Source organism: Pieris napi, chromosome 10, assembly GCF_905475465.1.
Source record: "Pieris napi chromosome 10, ilPieNapi1.2, whole genome shotgun sequence".
NCBI lineage: Eukaryota > Metazoa > Arthropoda > Insecta > Lepidoptera > Pieridae > Pieris > Pieris napi.
In genome coordinates, this window is record NC_062243.1 from 9,893,146 (window position 1) to 9,914,686 (window position 21,541).

Consider the following 21,541-nt stretch of genomic DNA (forward strand, 5'->3'; position numbering starts at 1 on the left):
CTGTTTTCCAGATGGTCACCCTGCTGCCCTACTAATGTTACCAGTTACTATTTCTAATTTCAGTGAATTCAGTGATACAGTGAAAACGCGCTCGATATCCCTGTTTCTTTTATTGACCACTCGCCAGAAGTTTGCGCATTGTTTTCCAGTGCGCAGTAGTAAACTATTCTCTCGCCTCCTGTGAAATACGGATTTAATTTCTCATCTGCCATTTTTAATTTCGAAAATAGTGGCGTTTATGGAATTGTTCTTACTTCAACAATATGTGTGACAATAATGAAAAAGTTTCGACTACGCAGCGAATGATCCAAAGTGTAGCTTTCCCTCCCAGCCATAAGCTCACCGTATCAGAAGTATTCGATGAGAAAACGGGCAAACCTCTTCCAGATGTACTTAAGCAACATTTTATTTTAGAAGGCCGGATTGAGGAAAATGCGGCTCTACGAATTATCCAAGATGGTGCCACCCTTCTTCGTTCAGAAAAAACCATGATCGAAATTGATTCCCCGGTCACCGTATGTGGAGACGTTCATGGGCAGTTTTACGATTTGATGAAATTGTTCGAAGTTGGAGGTTCTCCTTCATGCACCAAGTATTTATTCTTAGGTGATTATGTTGACAGAGGTTACTTCAGTATAGAATGTGTACTCTACCTGTGGGCTTTGAAAATTTGCTATCCGAAGACCTTATTTCTATTACGCGGTAATCACGAATGCCGACACTTGACAGAATATTTTACCTTCAAACAAGAATGCAAGATCAAATATTCTGAAAAAGTATATGATGCATGTATGGATGCTTTTGATTGCCTACCTTTGGCTGCACTTATGAACCAGCAGTTCCTGTGTGTCCATGGGGGTCTATCTCCAGAAATAAGCAGTTTAGATGATATTCGTAAACTAGATAGATTCAAAGAGCCTCCGGCATATGGAGCTATGTGTGATCTACTGTGGTCAGATCCATTGGAAGATTTTGGTAATGAGAAAAATGCAGAACATTTCTCACACAACTCTGTAAGAGGCTGTTCTTACTTCTACAGCTATGCTGCATGTTGTGATTTTCTTCAAAGAAATAATTTATTATCTATTATTCGAGCTCATGAAGCACAAGATGCAGGATATCGAATGTATCGTAAAAGTCAAACAACTGGATTCCCCAGTCTTATTACTATTTTCTCAGCTCCTAACTATTTGGACGTATACAACAACAAGGCTGCAGTTCTTAAATATGAAAATAATGTTATGAACATCAGGCAATTTAACTGCTCACCCCATCCTTACTGGTTACCAAACTTCATGGATGTCTTTACATGGTCACTTCCCTTTGTTGGTGAGAAAGTGACTGAAATGTTGGTTAATGTATTAAATATTTGTTCTGATGATGAGCTGATGACGGAAGGTGAAGATGCTTTGGAGGAAGCTAATCTCAGGAAAGAGGTCATTCGCAATAAGATAAGAGCCATTGGTAAGATGGCTCATGTATTCTCTGTGCTACGGGAAGAGAGTGAGTCTGTTTTGCAACTTAAAGGACTAACACCCACTGGTGCATTACCCTTGGGTGCCCTTTCTGGAGGAAAAACGTCACTAAAGAATGCACTGCAGGGCTTTTCACCAAATCATAAGATCACCTCTTTTGCTGAGGCCAAAGGCTTGGATGCCATTAATGAGCGCATGCCTCCAAGGCGTGATGGCCAACGCACACCGGATACTCAAGAAAAGAAGCCACATGTTAACAGCAATGCACACTCGTGAAGTGCTTGTTGATACTTCTCTTCAATCCTTACTCATAATTTGTCCCAAATAAGGAGTGCTGGTGAAATGTGTTATGGAGACTTAATCTTTGGAATGATTTTTATGAAAACAAGGTGGATTCGAAGGGATTTGTCATACTAAACGTTTTAAAATTTGGATTTAACTTTTTTTCTATAGATAAAATTAAAATTTCTCTTATAAGATATTAACTTTCGATATTTAAAATATTATAACAGATCTGCAGGCAACAAATTTGTTTAGTCAATTAAATAATAAGAATGCACATTTATTTATAATGCAATGCACTGTTTAATTTTTGGTAATGTAATTTAAAATTTTCATATGAAAAGACATGATATTGTAATATAAATTTATTCAAATTTTCTTCTTAACACTACATTAGTGAAAATTAGACAAGTCTATAATTTTCAAAGCATAATTAGCTGTGATATTAAGCGATCAATGTATTATTTATTAGCAATTTGCTAGTTGAGTACAGGCATGTTCATTGGCTAATCATGCATTGAAATTATTGTAAAGTGGTGAAGTTCAGCTTTGGCATGTCCTTTTATTCTATATTTAAGTAATAAAATAATTATTATGTACTATAGTGTTGAGCACATGGTGTGTTGTTGCCATGCGTGTGTGATGTGTAAATATGCCTCGAGCGTACACACACGTTAGCTTTAACACTTTAGATAAATATTACTCTCTTTAATATCTTTGCTACAAGTTGTACTTAACTGTATTTTATTGTACAAAATATATAAAAATTACTATCTAAAATATACTTTAATAATTTATATTTGGGTGTATGCTGAATATTTGCAGCATGTGAGCAGTGGAACTTGTATGCTGGAACATCTCATGTTAAAGTCTTAGTCATAATATATTGGTATACATATAAGATGTAGCGGCTAGTCTAACTGCAGATTTTCTTACAGCTTCTATTTCATATTTCACTTAATAAATACTAAGGTTTAATGACCTATGCACTGTTGGAAAATCTCTTTTGGTCAGCCAATAATATTCTTGATGCTATAAGTTTGACATTGTGAATACTAAAAGTGGCTTACATAATTTCAGTCAAAGTATTCAAAGTTTATCTCAATTTTTAAGCCTTATATAGTAGTTAAAAATTCATTTTTAAGTCTTTTAACTAAATCTTTCCTATGTAAAAACTAACAATGTATTTTATTTCATTTTGTACTAATCATGGGAAGTGTTGTTTTATCCTTATAAAATATATTAACATTGAGATCCAGATTATAGTTTTATTCTTAGAATAATATCTATCAGATATTATAAAATCTGTTTTAACAAAAAAAAATTGTTAGTATTGTATCAGGTTTGATACATGTAAGTATTATGCTAAAAGTTAAAATTTCAATAACATGGCCAGGCTGCAACTGGTTCTTTTACAAAACAGTACACATAAAGTTATGACCAGTTTAATTTTTTACTTATCATGCCCATAGTAGCACAGTTATGATATTTAAATCCTATTCCCTATACCTTTCCATGTATAACAATTACCAATCACAGTAAAAAGCAATAGAAACTATGTATACATGACAACACCAGATGTTTGCTGTATGGTATAAGGAAACTAAAAGACATAACATTTAAATATTTTTATTTCTATTCAAATACAACTTCTTACAAACATAACGTATATCTAAATCGTACAATTGTGGTACAGTATTTTCATCTAAATCTTTAGGTGTTGTAGAAAAAAAATTTTTTCTACATTTTTCATTTGTCTTACAAATACAAACAGGCCGAATAGAACTCTGATATTTGTTAATTTTATTACTTTTACAACTAAACTTATCCCAAATAGAGTTTATACTATCACATGTTAATGCTAACATAAGATTAGAACTGGGATAGATCAGAAAAGCAAATAATGTCAATGCAACTAAACATTGTATGGGTACAGCTGTTGACCAAAATTTTTGTGGTATATAATAAATATACATGTAATGAAAATACTCATTAGGAACTATGGCCCATATCAAATACACTGAAAGCACTGTTTTACTAAACAAATACATTGAAAAGCCATAAACTGATCGCGCTGGACTGGGAGCTGGTGTATGTTCTGGCATGTTTTTTACTTCTTAGTTCTTACAAGCTAAACAAACTTATAGTTTTGGTAACTAAACTTAAATTTTGAAGCAATCCATTCACTGAAAGCCTTAAAAATTTGTAGTTGTCTCCTTCAAAATTTCTGAAAAACATAATTTATAATAGGACATTCGAAACTAAAGTCACTTGTATTGCTTGCTTGATATGTACCTAAAGAAAAAGCTGTTTAGTCATTAACTATAAAACTTTCCACTTTTGTACACACACAATATTAAGAATAACAAATAAATAATTTACATAATTTATTTTCAATATATAACAGTACTAAGTAAAAAAATAAGAATAAGTAATATACTCACATAATAAGGTTAGTATCTTCAACAGTTAAACTTCTCAACACACTTTTAAGTTCTTTGTCAACATTAATGACATCATATGCAATGCGAGCATGAGCATTTGTAGAGAATGGAATATTTAATGATCTGAAATAAAATGGACCAATATTTTCTTATAAGTTATAAATAATTTGTGGAATCTAGGTGAACCATCTCCTAGATTGAACTCTCCCTACACAAATTAAAGACATTATATTGAATATTGTGAAAACCCGTACGTTTTCTATTTATCCTATTATACTCAGTAATTGGGTTATATTTGGACACAAAATAATACATACACTTACACTTTCCTCATTTTTCCCGGCATCATTTATCGTCAACTAATAAGATAATTTATCTTAAGTTTCAGACATTCGATTGTATTGAATGGTGTTAACTAAAAAGAAATTACACATAGCGAAAATATATTTCCAATAATAAATGGTCTTTAAAACATAGAATTCGTTTACTTACTATTTAGTATTTACTACCCAAAAATAGTAACCTGAGCAGGAACCTTGTGAAATGTCAGATGTCTAATGTCAGGTACTAGAACACACCTTTTTTTTTTTTTTAGGGCTCTGGCACGATTTGTGCATTAGCCAGCGTCAAGTATAGGATTTTTTATAATTCGTGCTTGTCTTTATAAATTCGACCGTGTCCTCCATGTACGGTTTAGGCACTCGCCCGGTACCGCACAACCCTCCCAAAGGCCGATAACAAATTTAAATTAAAACTTGCCCTCGAACCGGGAATTGAACCCGGTACCCCTCACCTAGCTGCCACATAATAAGACCGCTAGGCTATGATGCCCCTAGAGAACACACCTAAACACTAATAATTCTAAAATAATTTTAATGGCAATAGTTTTACCTTTATGCCAGTTTCAAGTAAAAGGTAGAGAAACTACACGCGAGAAAAATACACAAAGACATCAAAAGGAAACAAAGGGATAAGCTGGTTAAAAATGTACAGAATAAACATATTAAATCTTTTAAGATAAAAAATGCTAAGCAATAGCTTTACCGCGGCAGTCCCCGAGTGCCACACGTTTTATTTTATTTTTATGCCCCGCACGGTTTGTGCTTTGTGGCCCAGAGTCAAAACAGGGAAACGGGTAAAAAAATTAAATTATCTGATGGAACGGAATTTACTAATGGAAAATAATAGATTAAAAAAGGAGTCTAAGAAAGTATATTTATATTTACGTTCATATAGTTTAAATTTTTATATCATTACTTAAGATAAAAGCTGCTAAAAGTTTTTATACATGTGGGTCCAATTTGAAAGTATACAGGATATGGATGAAGGAAAATGAGACCTTCGAGAAGAGCCGACCGGTCGCGCCGAGAACAAACAAACATGATGTGATTTATATCACCTTCATCGTATCCGCAATCGCACGTATGACGTAGGGCTGTCAATAAAATTTAGCTTAGTAAGAATATGTCCGTGTGTCCCAGTCGCATACGAGACAGTATTGTTGTAACTCTTTTGTCATCGTAACCGCAAAAAACTCCGGTCTCGTGAGTTTTGAAAATAAAACTCGGGCGCGGGTGCAAACCGCTTCGTGAGTTCTCAGCGTAAGAGCTCATGGACCATGGTAGACCCAAGGTGTGAATCGAGCGCCTAAGGCCGGGTTCCCACTACGCCGGACCGGCAGATCTGCCGAAAACCGGACACCGGACAGAGTGTTCACATTACATCGGATCCCGGAAGAAATTCAGACAGTCCTCAGTTGAATTTGGACCTGCGCGCACAATGGACGACGAAATTGTTGTGTTGTGGTGGTATCTTAATAGAAGGCAAAATAAAAGAAGACCAGAACATGCGAGCCGAATGACGTGAGTGGAACACGGGCGGGGCGAGGGGAGCACGAGCAGGGCGAGCGGGGGACAGATACCGGCACAAACTCGTTCACATTACTCCGGGCCCGGTCGTTCTACCGGCAATTCGTAGTGACAAAACGTTCGGTAGAAATGCCGGGCTCGGCAAAAATGCCGGACCCGGGATAATGTGAATAGCTTCATATAAATTGTACAGCCACTAGCTCTTCCGGCAGATTTACCGGCGCGGCAGATCTGCCGGTCCGGCGTAGTGGGAACCCGGCCTCATTCTCCCATACAAGTGTATGTTGTCATAAAACGTTTAGGAACCAAATTGGAGTTCACTCTTACTTTGTACGCGGTTTTTATGTTTATTAAAGTAGGAACTTGTAAAACATACCTATTTACGATACTGAATAATGTTAAAAGGTTACATATGACAAGTCCAATAGGTAGTCATTAATTCATAATTGAATGTGTTATGAAAAGACATATTTATTATGTAAAAGTTTTTATTAATATTCAAACACAATTATCAACTATGTACAAATTACTTGTAAAAATATTAATTCTTGTCTTATGATTTATTCAATCCATTGTTGTAGGTATCACTCTAAAAACATAAAAAATATTATATCAATAATAGTAATTATAATATAATTTTTCCATTACATTTTCGCCCAATAAGTACATGACAAATATTGTTTAATATAATATTGTATATCCACATTATGTGGTTACATATAACCATCTACTCTATTTTGCAGCATTTAAGTCTCGCATGAATTTACATTTAACCACATTGATATGGTGTTTTAGTGAATGTTGCACTAATTCATCATAATATAACATTATAATATAACTTCATTATATATTAAAATAAAAATTATTATGCTTTAAATATGAATCAAACATATGATAAATGTCTCAAATAATGGCATATTTAAACTTAAAAAAAAACCGATATGGCGTGATTTGGCTCTGAAACTTATAGTATCGGAAAGATAAACATAGTGCCGAACAGATTACTGCAACATCGAAGAAAATTCATAAAACAAAAACTAAAACAGAATGCTGTAGCAATAAACATATCTATGAATAAAAAGAACTTTTAAATAGAAAGTAACAATATAACGATTACGTTTAAAACGTAACTTTCTGCTTAGGTGTTATTATTAAGTACCCTGTGTCAACACCTCAGGTATTATGCAACAAAAAATCATATCAAGCAGTCGCTTGTTAACAAAAATTGTAAGTATGTTTTTTTTCTCATTATGATTTTAAATTTATACCACAAATCAAGCATAGTTGAGTAGTCGAGTTGAGTACTTGAGAAGATCGCAGTAATCTGATAGAATAATTAAACGGTCAAGTGATATAGATAGTGCCATCCAAAACAATAACCCATTTTATATGATGCACCTTTTCATTACAGTCCGAGCTGATATTTGAAAAATAGATTGCATTGCTTAAAACCAAAAGTCGCAATCGAGGGTCTTGTCTTTTTATTAAGTGAATTTAACTCCCCAGAAATAAACGTGCAGGATGAAAGATGAGGGCACGTTTCCTGGTACATTTTTATCCCACCAGGTCTAGTCTATCCAGTTACTCCACGTAGATGATTATGTATATATTCTGGAACTCAAATCTAATCTCAACACCTGTCCTATTTTGTCTAACTGAAATAAAGACAGACCTCGAGACTCTAACTTGAGACATCAAAAATGTATTGAATAGTCAAACTTTAAGTAAAGGGTCAGTTGGGCGTAATGTGTGGATGGCAATAATTGTACTTAGCGCCGTGGTCCCCAGGCGGGTGGGGCGCTCGAAGGCGAGGCAGTGGGCTTGGGGCCGCCGGGCATTGTCGGGAATTCGTGTGTGGAGGCCGTATCAGGCGCGCGTTGTTCCCAAGGCCCACCCTTGACTACGAAACCGGTAGAGGGAGGGTTGTTGGCATTCGCGTTTGCACTAGTTGCGTTCTCGAGCACTTCACCGAAGTCGGCTAAAGACGGAGCGGCTGGTCTCTGGTATCGGTCTGTGACGTCTTGCAGCTGTTCATAAAATTATATTTTAATACAATTTAGGTGTTTAATACAAGTAACAGTAATTTGATGTTTAAGAAGTAATAATTCTTACAGATTACATAAGGCTGTGTGAATTAATAGAAGAATTTAAACATAAGTTTAGAATGTGTCTGACATAAAATGCAACTAAATAAGGTTAATAATGATTAGTTTTAATTAATCAGGTATATATTATATGCCCCATTGTCATGTTACAGGAGTCCGAACATATACGTCCATCTAACGAAATGTCTGGTTGATAAGGTAACATTATAAAACAACAAAAGGAAATAAGGGTGAAATCCAGTGGAATAACTATAGCATCTGGGGCCCATGGCAATTCTTTTGATGGGGCCCTATCAATAAAAATTGTCCCTACTCAGTTTAATTTTAATAAACTTCGAGATTTTCAGCGTACTCAATAACACGTTGTATATGTCCTACTAATGACCATAGGCCTCCTCTCTTAATAATATCTCTTGGGTCGGGGGGCCCGTGACAATTTGCCAGCCCTGCCACCCTATTATTACGCCACTGGTGAAATCCAAATCAAGACTTAGTAAGAAGTATGATTCCCTATGGTATTTGACAGGAGTGATACATAGCGCTAAGACCCTAATATCATATTCTACTTACATATTCCTCTGCAAGGTTGAGGAGATGATCCTTAGCATCAAGGACATTGTCTTCATCTCCGGTTATGACGACGACGTTGTCATCGCCTTGCTTCGGGAAGCGGATGTCAACCTTGAAGTCATCCATGATGCGACGAATGTTCTTGCCTCGAAGACCTATAAGGCGTCTGTGGACTCGTGGATCGATGTCAACTTCCTCCCTGTATTGGTTATCCTGAAAAGCAATGATGAATGTTTTAAGAACTAACTTGGCATGTTAATTCTTTGAATCCTATGCCATTGTGAATTAATGTCTATCCAATACAAAAATTTGATTTATAGTTCATGTGATTAGTTCATTCTAGCATGTACACAGTTCAGCTTTAGAAGCTGTATATATGTATGTTTATATAGTTTTGTTTTTTTTAAATAAAAAATATAATTATAAAGGTATACCTACTTATAAATTAACATTAATGAAAATACAGAAAAACTTTATTACACATAATAAAAATACAGTAAAATGAGAAAATGCACTAGCCTACACACTAGGATGCCGTCGTGGGCAGCTTTTCTTTTAAATTTGACATACTTATGATTACAGGTACTTATAGTAATAAGTTCTACATAACAATTAGTATAATTATGGTAGGGGAGCCCAAGAGGGGATTTCGATTTACTAAAGCGCGGCAGATTAATATATAGGGGGATACCTTGTACCCGGTTAAGTACCTCCACAAAATATGAGGCCCATATATAAGGCCGCCCGTGAAGGAGAAAGGATCAGATTAGTAAAAAAAATTGACCATCAGAAATTCCCGAGCGCGTCAGATTAAGGTAGGGCGAGTTAATTACATCCTAAAAAGTGTATATTCCACTAATCTGACAATTTGAGAGTGACGGAAAAAAAGGGGAGGGCAACAAAGTTGTACAAAAAAAATGTCATCTCGACATTCTCGAGCGTAGCTAATTTTTTTTTTATTTTGAAGGAAATAATTCAAGAATAATGAAAAATATATAATCTGACGATTTCCCCAAGCCGAAATAACAAAAATTCGTCGATAAAATTAAAATGCGTGCAGCTGCGTGATGCCTACATTTCCTTAAACCGATCGGAATCTACTAAACGGCGTTCTAAATATTTCCCTCAAAATTATATTTCCTGTGAATTTGAACCGATTCGGACCGATAGATTTTGAAAAATCTTAAAAAAATAAGATTTTTTTTTTAAAGTGGTTTCTTTATCGATCAACTTCAAAACCTAATCCGCCTTTGAGCTTAAAAAACCACGTCGATCGCCACCAAGCTGGTCAAAAGCGGTTGATTCGTTCGAGAGATATCGTGAACGAAAGAAACCCGAAAAAGTGTTTTTTCGGGATTACTCCGAAATTTGTGGTTCGATCAATTAAAATTGCAAAATTACTTATGAGGATGATAAAACTGCGTCGACAGCCGCCAACCGCGTGAAAATTGCTTGATCCATTCAAAAGTTATTGCGGTTTGAAAATTCCAAAAATAGTGTTCTATGAAACTTCTATCAGACTTTCGAGCTGGGAGAGCTCAAATACATAGAAATGTTATTTCTTTGAACTCAGCGAGCTCAATATATCAATTTTAAGCGCCCAGGAATGGAATTAGCGGGAAGTTGCAGGGATGGCCCTTTAGGTGAACCGTTTTTCTAAATTTTTTTTGTCAGATCAGGCGAATCCCTCTAGATAATCGTCAGATTATGAGACAGTACGTTTAGAACATAAAGATGAACCACATATATCTTAATCTGACGCGCTTGAGTATTTCAAAATTGCGATTTTTTTTTTGCAAATTAGGAAAATGGCCGTGGGTTTGCGTCCCATCAAAATCGTCAGATTAGTGAATGAGAGCTTTTTTTTGGTGCACTAAACACTCCCTTAGAAAATCTGACGCGCTCGATAATTTTTATTTTTTTTTCATTTTCAACCCTTAAATACAACCACCCGCATCATGCAAACGATCAGATTAACATACGTAAATTATTAAAAATACGTAGGGCATTGATGCTATCAATATCTGACGCGCTCGAGGATGTCCATGCAACAGTTTTTTTTTACATATTTAACAATCTATAGCCGCTTCCCCCACCAATGAAAAGTTATTTATCATATAACATTTTTTTCTTCTTATTATCTAAGCTTTGCATCCCAATAGGTCTCTACGACGCTCGAGTAAATCCCCATTTAGCATCGTGGGCTCCCCTACCATTATACAACTGTTTCACAAGAAGTATAGTATAAGTTTGAGCATAACAGATAACAGTAACATTTTGAAAATGTGGTTAAAGATCACTCATTAATATTTCAGAAAATATATGTTTATATAAATGTAGGTAGTTGTTAAATACATTGTGTTGGAGACAATGCAAATTTTTGTAAACTTTTTAATACCTTACTAGCCACTAAGAGTATGCACAACATTAATTCAAAAACTACATATAATAAATTAAACCAACCTTTGTATCTGATTAAAAACAATTAAAGGCACATTATTTATTGTTAATAACTAAAACTAATTATTATTCTTTCACATTGATTTTAGTTTTATTACTTGTTTTTGTTAATAATTTTCTGTTACTATAATTTTTATGTTGCAGATTTAAATAATAAAAAAAAACATAAATTAACTTACAAGTTGATGAACAATAGCCATGATGGCTTCCTTGGCTTGGTGTGCCTTATCTTCATACCCTTGAATGGTAATAATGTTGTCATCTGGTTCTCCACGCTTGGGTAAGTTAATTTGTACTCCATAGTCAGTGCGAATCTTCGTTATCACTGAACCACCCTTTCCTATCACTAGGGGATGGTATTCGGGGTCTACTTGGAACTTCAACTCAAATGATCTATAAAAATATAGTTCCAATTTATTATTTAGATTTAACAACTAACTAGCTTAGTTGGTACTTAAGATGATTTTTATGCTCCTGGGTTAGAGAATAACAAATATTTTTTGTTACGCGATTTTAAACAAGTTATTTAGATATTTTTATTTAATTTTTCATCCATCCATTTAGTGCATAGCATAGTATATCAAAAGTAAGATTTATTTTAATTGTAAGACTAAAATAACATATTTATTTTCAATAGTTAATAAAACAGCCTAAAACTTGAGCATGAAATAGCAATGATTATATATGAATTACCTGAGCAGTCTATCTTCCTTTTCTTTCTCCATATCAGTTATCTTCTCCGTGAGAGCTTGTTTGGCTTTTTCAACATTAGTTGGTGTTCCAGTCACCTAAAATCATTAAGAAATGTAATCTAGTTTGTATTCAACATAGATTTTTATGTTAAACACTGTATCAAATAATACGATGCGCGCGCACCGTGACACACAATGAACAGAATGAAGTTGCCCACTAATTGAAGTTATACTTCTTTAGGCGCGCTATGAAAAATTGATGAGAGTGAAATTTTACGATGCGCGCGCACCGTGACACAAAGTTAACAGAATAACTAATTAATATTAGAAAATAATAATAAATATAATATTTATTTATTTAATTTTTCAAATGTAAACTGAACTTTATTGACTATAATGACTCCTTTTCCAGTCTTTGTTTATTTAATTGTAATTAATTATTTGCATGCAATCAAAAACTATTTTTAATAATGCCAAAGAAGTATAACTTCTTACGCGCGTACACAAGTACACGCACCCTTTTTTTTTTAAGCATATTGCTTATTCTTATACAATAAAGGTCAATAAAATCACCCGCTCCATAGATTTTAGAATTGACTATAGTCGATATAAATAAAAAAATAATAACCTTAACGATATCGGTGATCTCATCATTAGGCGGCATGAGGATGTGGACATCATATGTCTGCATCAAGTCTCTTCGTTTTTGACCGGCAAGTAGTCTATGCAGGTCATTTGGCACTTCGACGTCAATAGTTATAGGAACCTGCAATTAGAAATACAGTTTAATCAAAGTTTAATTGTTCTGATTTTAAAAGATCAACGAATTTATACATAAACATACTATAAATCTCAAGAAGATGCAAAATGTTTTGTGATAAAGCCAAAACAATGAATAGGTATTTGTGGTTTGGGCGTTTTTTATTAGGTTAGGAACTTTTATTTAAAAAATTAAACATAAACAATCAAAATATCCACAAAGATATACCTGGTCGAGAAGAGCTTTCTTAGCATCCTCACAATTCTTGGGTCTTCCGGTTATCCTGATAGTATCATTTGGTCCCGGTTCCGATCCCTCTTCACCTCTCACTGGAATGTCTGCTCCCTCTGTCGTATCTCTCTCAGGGAACTTTATCTGAACATCGAACTCCGCAGTGATGTCTTTGACTTTAGCACCGCGAGCACCCATCACTGTTCTGTGATGCTTTTGTGGAATGACGCACTCGATTGTTATCTGTGAAAATATTACAAAGAATGAATATGAAGAAGAGGGAAGAGGAGAAGAGGAAGAGGGTTCAAAAATCATTTTCACTTTCACAAATCTGTTATTTTCAATTTTCATAGGGAATCAAATCGAAGCAAGAACAAAACTTAATAAAAGTATGTGACCAATTAAGCTGATTCAAATGGAATCGTTTGAAATATCTTGGAAAACAGACATTAAATTTACAAAAATTACTTAGACTATTTCTTCTACATAAAAATTGTCAAGACAGGTCAATTTATTTCCTCAGAAAATACAAACCTTAGCTTCTAAATCTTCGATGATATCGTTGATCCGTATTTTAGCAGCTTCGATGCATTCCTTAGGGCCCTTAAGAACTACGCGGTCACTTGCCACGCCCTGTCGCGGGAATGAAATTTGTACGCCACCGCACTCATCGGCAATACGCCTGAGGACTTCACCACGCCTTGCCACAAAGTGCCTGTGATGACGAGGGTCCACTGACATTTCTCCCTCTGACACATTGCTGATCTCCGCTACTGCGGTTTCTAGCTGTTTTCGGGCAGCCTCCACTTGATCTTCGCGACCTAGATGAAAATTTTAAACATTTTCAATCTCATCATGAAACATTAGGTCGAAACGCTTTTAAAATCGTATCATAATATCAAGACTTTGTAGTATCTAAGTGACAAGATCAGTTGTTTAATTTATCAATTACATTTTCTACCTATAATGATAAAAATTTAGATGTAAGTCATGTACGGTACCAAGGGCTCTTATTTCCATGGCTTAGTAAATTAATCAAGTAATACAGTTTATTGTTTTGATAATTACGTTTATATATTTCAAACTTGTCATCATTCTATGTAAAAATGTGTAAAGAAAAAATATATAAAAGTAAAAAATGTTTTATCTACGCGTTAAACTATAAAACAATAAACATATTAATTAATTTTAATATCAAAAACACTTAGCATTGGTATTTTAATAAAAGATTGCAAGGTTATTTGATTTTATAGTCAGATTTAAATTTATTGGGGTTATGTGTATACAAGTATTGACAGATATTACATAACATTCATGATAACCCATAACACAAAACGAAAGATAATGCTTTGATAGTTACAATGTAAAATATATAAACTAATATTTAAGTATTGAAAATATGTTTATGGAAACATTTCGATATACAAATTTTCAACATAATATTTTAGCAGTTACCATCGTCTAACCTCACAAAGCATTACAGATACACTTTTGTATCTGCTTTATTCACCACTTTTTTTTATTTATTTATATCATTACGCCTTTTTCCCGAAAGCATCAGATCAGACAAACCACTCTCTCGCTTCATCCACTTTCATAACATTCACCATTCATGCTCGTCGGTTATGGGTACTTTTGACCTGTCCCTTCTCTAGTACCTCCTGGATTTAATCCAGGTATAATTATACGACAAGGCCTACCTAACCCGATTTTATTCTACTTAACCGGTTTTCATTCATCCGTTTTACATGGCCGAACCAACTAAGCGTTCCCTTTCGTATCATTATCATTACATCCACTTTTAACCCACAGTGACGAATTATGGAATAGAATATTTCGGATAGTCTAATCGAGAACGGAAACGAAGCAAAAACGAAATATCCGGAATGATTTACCAGTTCCACCTGAACATAATATCTCTTGGGCAACTTAAATAGCTGCACTATTTCTTCTGTTTATTTTTATAGAACAGGGGGCAAACAGGCAGGAGGCTCACCTTATGTTAAGTGATATCGCCCATGGACACTCCAATGCCAGAGGACTCGCGAGTGCGTTGCCAGCCTTTCTTAGGTTAAGTTAAGGTTTCATTAATAGAAAATTACACAAATTTTCAAATACAAAATTGAAAGGTGAATATTTCTTACCAATAATGAAAATGGCCTCCTTATCCTCATCCTTTTCAGTGGGGAAAATGATGCGAGCGCCGGTAAGTTCGCGGATTTTCTTAATATTAGCCCCGCTCTTGCCAATTAGGAACTTGTGATGCTCGGACTTAGCCCGTACGGTGGCCGTGTGTGACGTCAGCTCGCGTTCCGACGCGTGCGCAAGTAATTGTTGCTTCGCTTTCTCCACGTCTTCGACTGGGCCTTTGATTATAACCTAAAAATGTATTTAAATAATTAGTATCTAGAGTTTATTTTTATTAAAAGTAAGTTGTAGGCCGAAACGGATAATTGGACTTATAATAAAAGTTTATTAAATGAATCACTTAAATTAGTTACAACTTAGCTCAAACAAAAGTATTTTGCGACAATTCTCACTTGCTATGGAAATACAAAGCTGTATGGTAAAACATTAGTTCAAGTTTCGTCTCCTTTCTATCAAGCCTATATCAATTTGTAATACACTAAACCTAACATAATATAGGTATACCTTGTCACTATCACTCTCAGTTGGTGGGAACTTGATGAGAACACCGCCACATTCTTCCATAATTGAATGAATTAGTTTTCCTCCCGCGCCGATAAGCGAGTTATAGTACTTGGGTGGAATGGTCACTTCTTCTGTCACAATATTTGCTTTCTCATTATGTATCTGCTGAATCTTTTTTACGGCTTCCTCGACATTTTCCCTTTTTCCTCGCACCGTTATCACATCGCTGTCATCACCTTCCGCCGGCAAGTCGATAGCGGTTTGAGTTTCATCCCGGATTTTTCTAAGATTAGCCCCACCCTTTCCGATAATAAATTTGTGGAACTGTTTGAATATAGGCACTTCTTGTACGTAAGACGATTCGGCAATCTCTTTCATGAGCTTATGCAAGTATTTCTCACACTTTTCGATGTCTTCCTGAGGTCCTCTAAGTTTGATCGGACTCCTCTTTTGTCCCTGGTCTGGCAGAGTTATTAGGACGCGTTCAAATTTTTCACGAATTTCCTTAATCTTATCGCCCCTTACGCCAATCAGTGATTTGATATACCTATGGTCGACGTAAACTTCCTTGGTCCTTTCGTTTTCTAGCTTATTAACCATCTCTCTTAACTCCCTCTCGGCTTCGGCTACGCCGTGGTGACTGCCTTCAATGCGAATCACATTGGTACCTTCGTTTTCAATAATATTAATAACTACACCAGTCTCATCTTTCAGTCTGTTAACTGTAAAAAAGAAAATACTTTTCTGTAAGCTCTGGAATTGGTTTAACATAAAAACTAATAAATATAATTAATGTGATTTATTTAAATTAATATTTATTTTTACTTTTATAACAAAAACTGATTTTCTATATTATATCTATATATATGATTTTATATCTTATTATTAGAAGAAACCCACGTCTACGTTGTGTATAATTAATTTTATCCACATTATCCACTATTTTAATAGAAGACTTAGAAACATAGTTTTTCCAATTTTTTTTTAGATAATCTGTGATTTTATTAAAGAACAAATTTACTTCTTTTTCAGCAATAAAGTATATGAAAAATGTGCTGAACCTATAAATTCAAAGCATCGTAAAACTTACTGTTCGCTCCGCTTTTTCCGATGATGTGTTTGAAGAACTTAGGGTCAACAGTGAGTTCAACATAAGTAAGTGTCGCTAGTAAATTCTTGACAAACGCATCTAATTCCACTTGAGCTCGTTCAACTTCTTCCGGGGGACCATCAATTTTTACTTTGTCTTCCGAGTGAGTGATGTCAACATGTACCTAGAGAATCAACCATAACTTATTATAATAACCTCTCACCTAAACAACTGATATCTTAAATTACAATTAAATAAGTAAGGTTTAGCTAACTATGGGCTAGATATGTTGTATTTTTGGTCAATTCTAAGCTGCAGCTAATTCTTTACCTCTGTGAAAATTCCAAGAAAAGTGCTACTAAAAATATTAATTTTAAATCGGACACACACCTAGTTTTTAAGAAATTAATTTAAAACTAATTGTTTGATGACGTCACATGTAGAATAATAGATAAGTAATGGCAGCCAAAATTTATAATATCAAAATAACTAGCTTTAACTCTACTCTAAACCGAAATCATAAATGTTAATGATAAAATTCCAATAAAGGCCATAGAAATAATGTTTACCTTAGAGAAGTCCTGAGTGATTTTCTTAATGTTCGATCCATTTTTACCAATAATGTACTTATGTATCCATGTTGGTGCATCAACTGTTGCTGTTTTAACGGAATTCGCCTTTTCGCATACTTTCGATAGAGCTGCAATAAAATACATATGAATATAAAGCTGTGTAAAATATACAAAAGATATTCCTTAATGTTATAGTCAAAAATGTACATACAGCAAATAATTTAGAACTAGAACAATTATCGCAATTAACGAGTGACCTAATTATACAAAATTATCATTAATCTTACCCAATCCAATCTTATTGTGAGGGCCGTGAAGTGTAATTGTTCCCGTGGGAGAATCTGGAGGTGGCATTTCAACGGACACACCAGTCTCCTTCAAGATTTCTTGAATCGTCGTTCCACGAGCACCAATGACATATTTATGCTGGGATTTTGGCACTTCTACGCGAACAGTCGAACAATTCTTCTTCTAAAATATATATGTAAATAATGAAATATGAAAATTTAAAAAGATATATATATATATATTTACAAGCGACCCGCCCCGGCTTCGCACGGGTGCAATGCTGATATTAAATTTAGTTATTATACATATAAACCTTCCTCTTCAATCACTCTATCTATTAAAAAAACCGCATCAAAATCCGTTGGGTAGTTTTAAAGATTTAAGCATACATAGGGATATAGGGACAGAGAAAGCGACTTTGTTTTATACTATGTAGTGATATGTCTATAATAATTAACCCATTTTAGTGATTTCATTTAATCAAACTAATATTACATTATTTTATTGCTTATGGATATATTGTAGCCTATGGACATAAATAAATTTAATCAAAGGTTAATCAAAGGCTCTTAGGCTCTATACCTTATGTATTTTTCGATCCTGGGTTTGGTTTTTGGGAAATCAATTTGAATATCTAAATCTCTTATAAATCTCCAAGAAATTTAAAATGCACTAACCACTTCCTCATAAATCTGTTCAATCTGAGCTTTAGCAGCGAGTACACCAGTCTTCTCTCCAGCTACAACAATCTCATCACTTTGAGTAGAGGCTGGCGGAATGTGAATGCGAGCGCCGGTCTCGGCAGTGAGTGCCGCTGACCGCTCACCAAATGGCCCTTGGATGAAGGGATGGTAGATCTTGGGCACGGTGATGCGTTCCAATGCTTTACGTGACTGAAATTTCATATTACTTTAAGTTATTTTATTCACAGAGGTGATTCATAACATTTGTAAACAGTCATGTATCGTGAAACAATGTTGATGAAGAAGCTTTTTAATTTGGTCAGTATTTTAATTAGTGCTTAGGGAGCGTTCAAGTATTACGTAACGAGTTTTGGGGGTGGGGGGGGTCTATTTGTAAAACGTTACGATGCGGGGCGGGGATTAAATTATGCGTTATTGTTAATATTATTTTCGACTTTCCAGTACTTTACACCACATAATGGTAGCTTTTAGATATAAAGAGTCACTGGGTGGTCAAGAAACGTTTTACTTCTGGGTACAGAAAAACGTTACGGCACGTTACATGGGGGACGGGGGGTCAATAATCTCCAAAAATTGCGTTACGTAATACTTGAACGCTTACTTATCAGTGTGACAAAGTTGCAGAATAGCTAAAAAAATTAAATCAATATATTTTGTTAAAACACATTCAATATTATTAAAATTTATATTTGATAAAAAAATACTGTTTTATTTTAATATATACCTGTTCCTCAGAGCACACTCGAATCTCATGTTCTGCCTTCTCAATACCCTCCTTAGTACCAGTAATAGTAATGATTTCACTGTTGTCTGCAATACTCGGTACATTAATCTTGGTTGCTGTCAATTTCTCTAACTCCTTCAGCTTTTGTCCTTGCTTGCCCAAAATCCAGCGGTAATGTTCTTTAGGAATGTTAATTTGCTTGCTTGCCTGTAAAGGATTTTTCAATTAATAACAGTTTCTATTACATTAACATTAGATTGTATTGTATTGCAATTAGATGGGACATCAGTTTTTTCATGTGAATTAATTAATTTGTATACCTGTTGTTGAAAGTGCGTCAAAATGAGACGCCTAGCATCAAGCACAGCACTATGTTTTCCCGTGATGAGAAAAGTAAGACTTCCATCCTTGCTGGTAGATATCTCAATGTGAGCACCAGTATCTTTGGTGATAGACTGGCATGTCCTCAATGACTCGCCTTCACCAAAAGTATTGGCATTATCCAGTTTCCTCTCTTCATAGGGTACATGGAATACCTATGAAATAAAATAATGTGTTATATGCTTTTAAAAAAAAGAAAGAAGAGAATTTACAGAAGACATAATGACAATTAATTATTGTAATATTTACCTGGGTATGGAGGGTAGATCCAACACGAAGTTTGTTAGTAACCTGCTGAATACTACGTTGGACCGGGGGTTGTGAGTGAGGCAAAGCCGGAAAAAGGTCGTCATACGCTGGAGAACCGCTGTTCTCGTAAGCCACATTGTTCATGTTTTCATTGTTATGCCCGGGTAGTTCAGAGTGTACGGGAATCATATCTCCAACCATCATGGATTGCTGATGCATCATTTTCGTCTCCTCCAGCAGTCCTTATTCGCGCCAAGTCGTTACAGTACTAAAATCGTAATATTAAAATTTTAAAAGGTATAACTTTTATTTGCATTCCAACTACCACATTTATTTGAACAATTGTTAAATTTTTCAATAAATGATTATAATTTGTTTCTTTTGTAATTTACATTATAAAAACTTCAAGGACATAAGTAAATTACTTTGGTAAAAGTAATTTACTTTTTAAGATAACAATGAAATAATCTCTAAAGGTCAATTTGATTAACTTGTAAAAATTATTTATATATCTAAATGTAGTAAAAGATTGGTCTTGGTCTCAGATTTCATAATTTTAAACAGTAAAAGTAGTAGCTAAATAGAAAAGTAGGTGATCAACTTTTGGTGCCTGGCACACACCATCAATTTACCTTTCACTGTATGAGTGAATGTTAATAATACATATAAAAAGAAAAATGCACTGGTGCTCAGCTGTGATTTAAAAACAAAATCTCGGGAATGAGAGTCCCTAAGCCATTAGGCCAACAGTACTATGTAGATGAATTAAATAGTCTCAATTTAAGAAATGAGAAAATAGTACCAAACTCGAACTATATCAAGATTGTTTATGTACAAAAAAATTATGATATAAATATTCATGTTCTGGATGACATGTAGCTGTAATTCTTAAACTACTTGATATTAACCTACCTATAATATATAAATAGTTACTACAAGTACACAACATAACTAATATCCAAATCACTATAGTTAGGTGAATATTAAGAGAAACATATATATTGAAATATAACATGTGGAAACCAATTAATAATTTTCTAGAATTGAATGCTTTCTCCAGGAATTTAAATAATTCTTGGCATTTATAATACACAATATATTTATCTAGGTTCTATTAACAGCAATATTGGTGTAATGTAATTTGTGGTTATTTAATTAAAAATACAAAACCGAATAATTACTGCATACATTATAACCATAATGTATGCAGTAATTGTAAGAAAGTAATGTAACATAACCAATATGTAGCAATTTTTGTAATATCTAGTTTAGTTTAATTTGTTTTTTCCATGCTGGTATAAAAAAAATCTATATTTTGTAATAGAAAATACATATTGAAGTTATAAAACTGCAGAAAGCTTAACTCAATAAGTTTATAAAAATTAATGTATTAGTTTTCTAACTGGATATTAGGCTATACAATTAAAAGTAATTTATTTAATATTCCCGTAAAGTAAGGGGTAATTAAGCTGCAACTCATAAATGCCGGTTATTTAGCGTAGTGAAATAATAATAGGTACATGTGAGTTGAAACATTTGTGCATGTTTATAAGAAGTATTTACGGCGAACATAATAGAGTTTACATGTTAATTGACATAAAATTTTTGGTAATCCTATAAGGATGAAAAGCATAACAAGTTGTTTAGGATAATTAATATTCTTACAAGATCGGCACCCGGAATCGTGAATTTGTGATAATACGTGTCACCTTCTTCCAACACATTTGACGTGGAACCTATGTGCATGGAAAAATCGTTAAATATTTACCTAATGTACTGTAGCAAATCAACCAAAACGTTTATCCTTGAGACGCCAGGATCGTTTTTGCTTCCTCCTGATGAGAAAATTGTAATTAAATAATAGTAAAAACCTTAAAATATTTTTATCACTAACACACGTACCCAGTGCCGCGATCGGAGACCATAGACAATTATCCAAAGATAAACTGATTTGAGTAAATATTTTATATTTTGTATATGGTAGCCCCTTTACC

General features: G+C 34.2%; 3 protein-coding genes across 6 annotated transcripts; 1 reads left to right on the top strand and 2 right to left on the bottom strand.

Moving 5' to 3' along the window:
• Positions 1-3,015, top strand: LOC125052936 (serine/threonine-protein phosphatase 2B catalytic subunit 3-like). Its single transcript, XM_047654028.1, has one exon. The coding sequence runs from the start codon at positions 264-266 to the stop codon at positions 1,749-1,751; it is 1,488 nt and encodes a 495-aa protein (XP_047509984.1). The 5' UTR covers positions 1-263; the 3' UTR covers positions 1,752-3,015.
• Positions 3,016-3,370: 355 nt separating this feature from the next.
• Positions 3,371-4,749, bottom strand: LOC125052937 (phosphatidylinositol N-acetylglucosaminyltransferase subunit P). Of its 4 annotated transcripts, none has more exons than XM_047654032.1 (4): positions 4,694-4,749; positions 4,519-4,616; positions 4,202-4,324; positions 3,371-3,984 (listed from the first exon to the last, which is right to left on the bottom strand). In XM_047654032.1, exon 4 carries the CDS (start codon positions 3,860-3,862, stop codon positions 3,377-3,379), a length of 486 nt encoding a protein of 161 aa, XP_047509988.1. In that variant the 5' UTR covers positions 3,863-3,984; positions 4,202-4,324; positions 4,519-4,616; positions 4,694-4,749; the 3' UTR covers positions 3,371-3,376. The 4 variants fall into 4 exon arrangements, with proteins under 4 accessions (XP_047509988.1, XP_047509985.1, XP_047509989.1 ...); XM_047654029.1 differs by having other exon boundaries at positions 4,525-4,616; positions 4,694-4,746; XM_047654033.1 differs by lacking the exon at positions 4,519-4,616 and having other exon boundaries at positions 4,694-4,712.
• A 1,788-nt stretch (positions 4,750-6,537) lies between these two features.
• Positions 6,538-21,511, bottom strand: LOC125052862 (vigilin). Its single transcript, XM_047653905.1, has 18 exons — positions 21,450-21,511; positions 21,316-21,382; positions 19,548-19,815; positions 19,238-19,453; positions 18,918-19,124; positions 18,167-18,382; positions 17,489-17,672; positions 17,199-17,329; positions 16,630-16,813; positions 15,540-16,261; positions 15,032-15,266; positions 13,422-13,708; positions 12,885-13,130; positions 12,525-12,662; positions 11,898-11,992; positions 11,384-11,597; positions 8,745-8,957; positions 6,538-8,096 (listed from the first exon to the last, which is right to left on the bottom strand). Exons 3-18 carry the CDS (start codon positions 19,767-19,769, stop codon positions 7,839-7,841), a joined length of 3,768 nt encoding a protein of 1,255 aa, XP_047509861.1. The 5' UTR covers positions 19,770-19,815; positions 21,316-21,382; positions 21,450-21,511; the 3' UTR covers positions 6,538-7,838.
• Between the last annotated feature and the right edge of the window lie 30 nt (positions 21,512-21,541).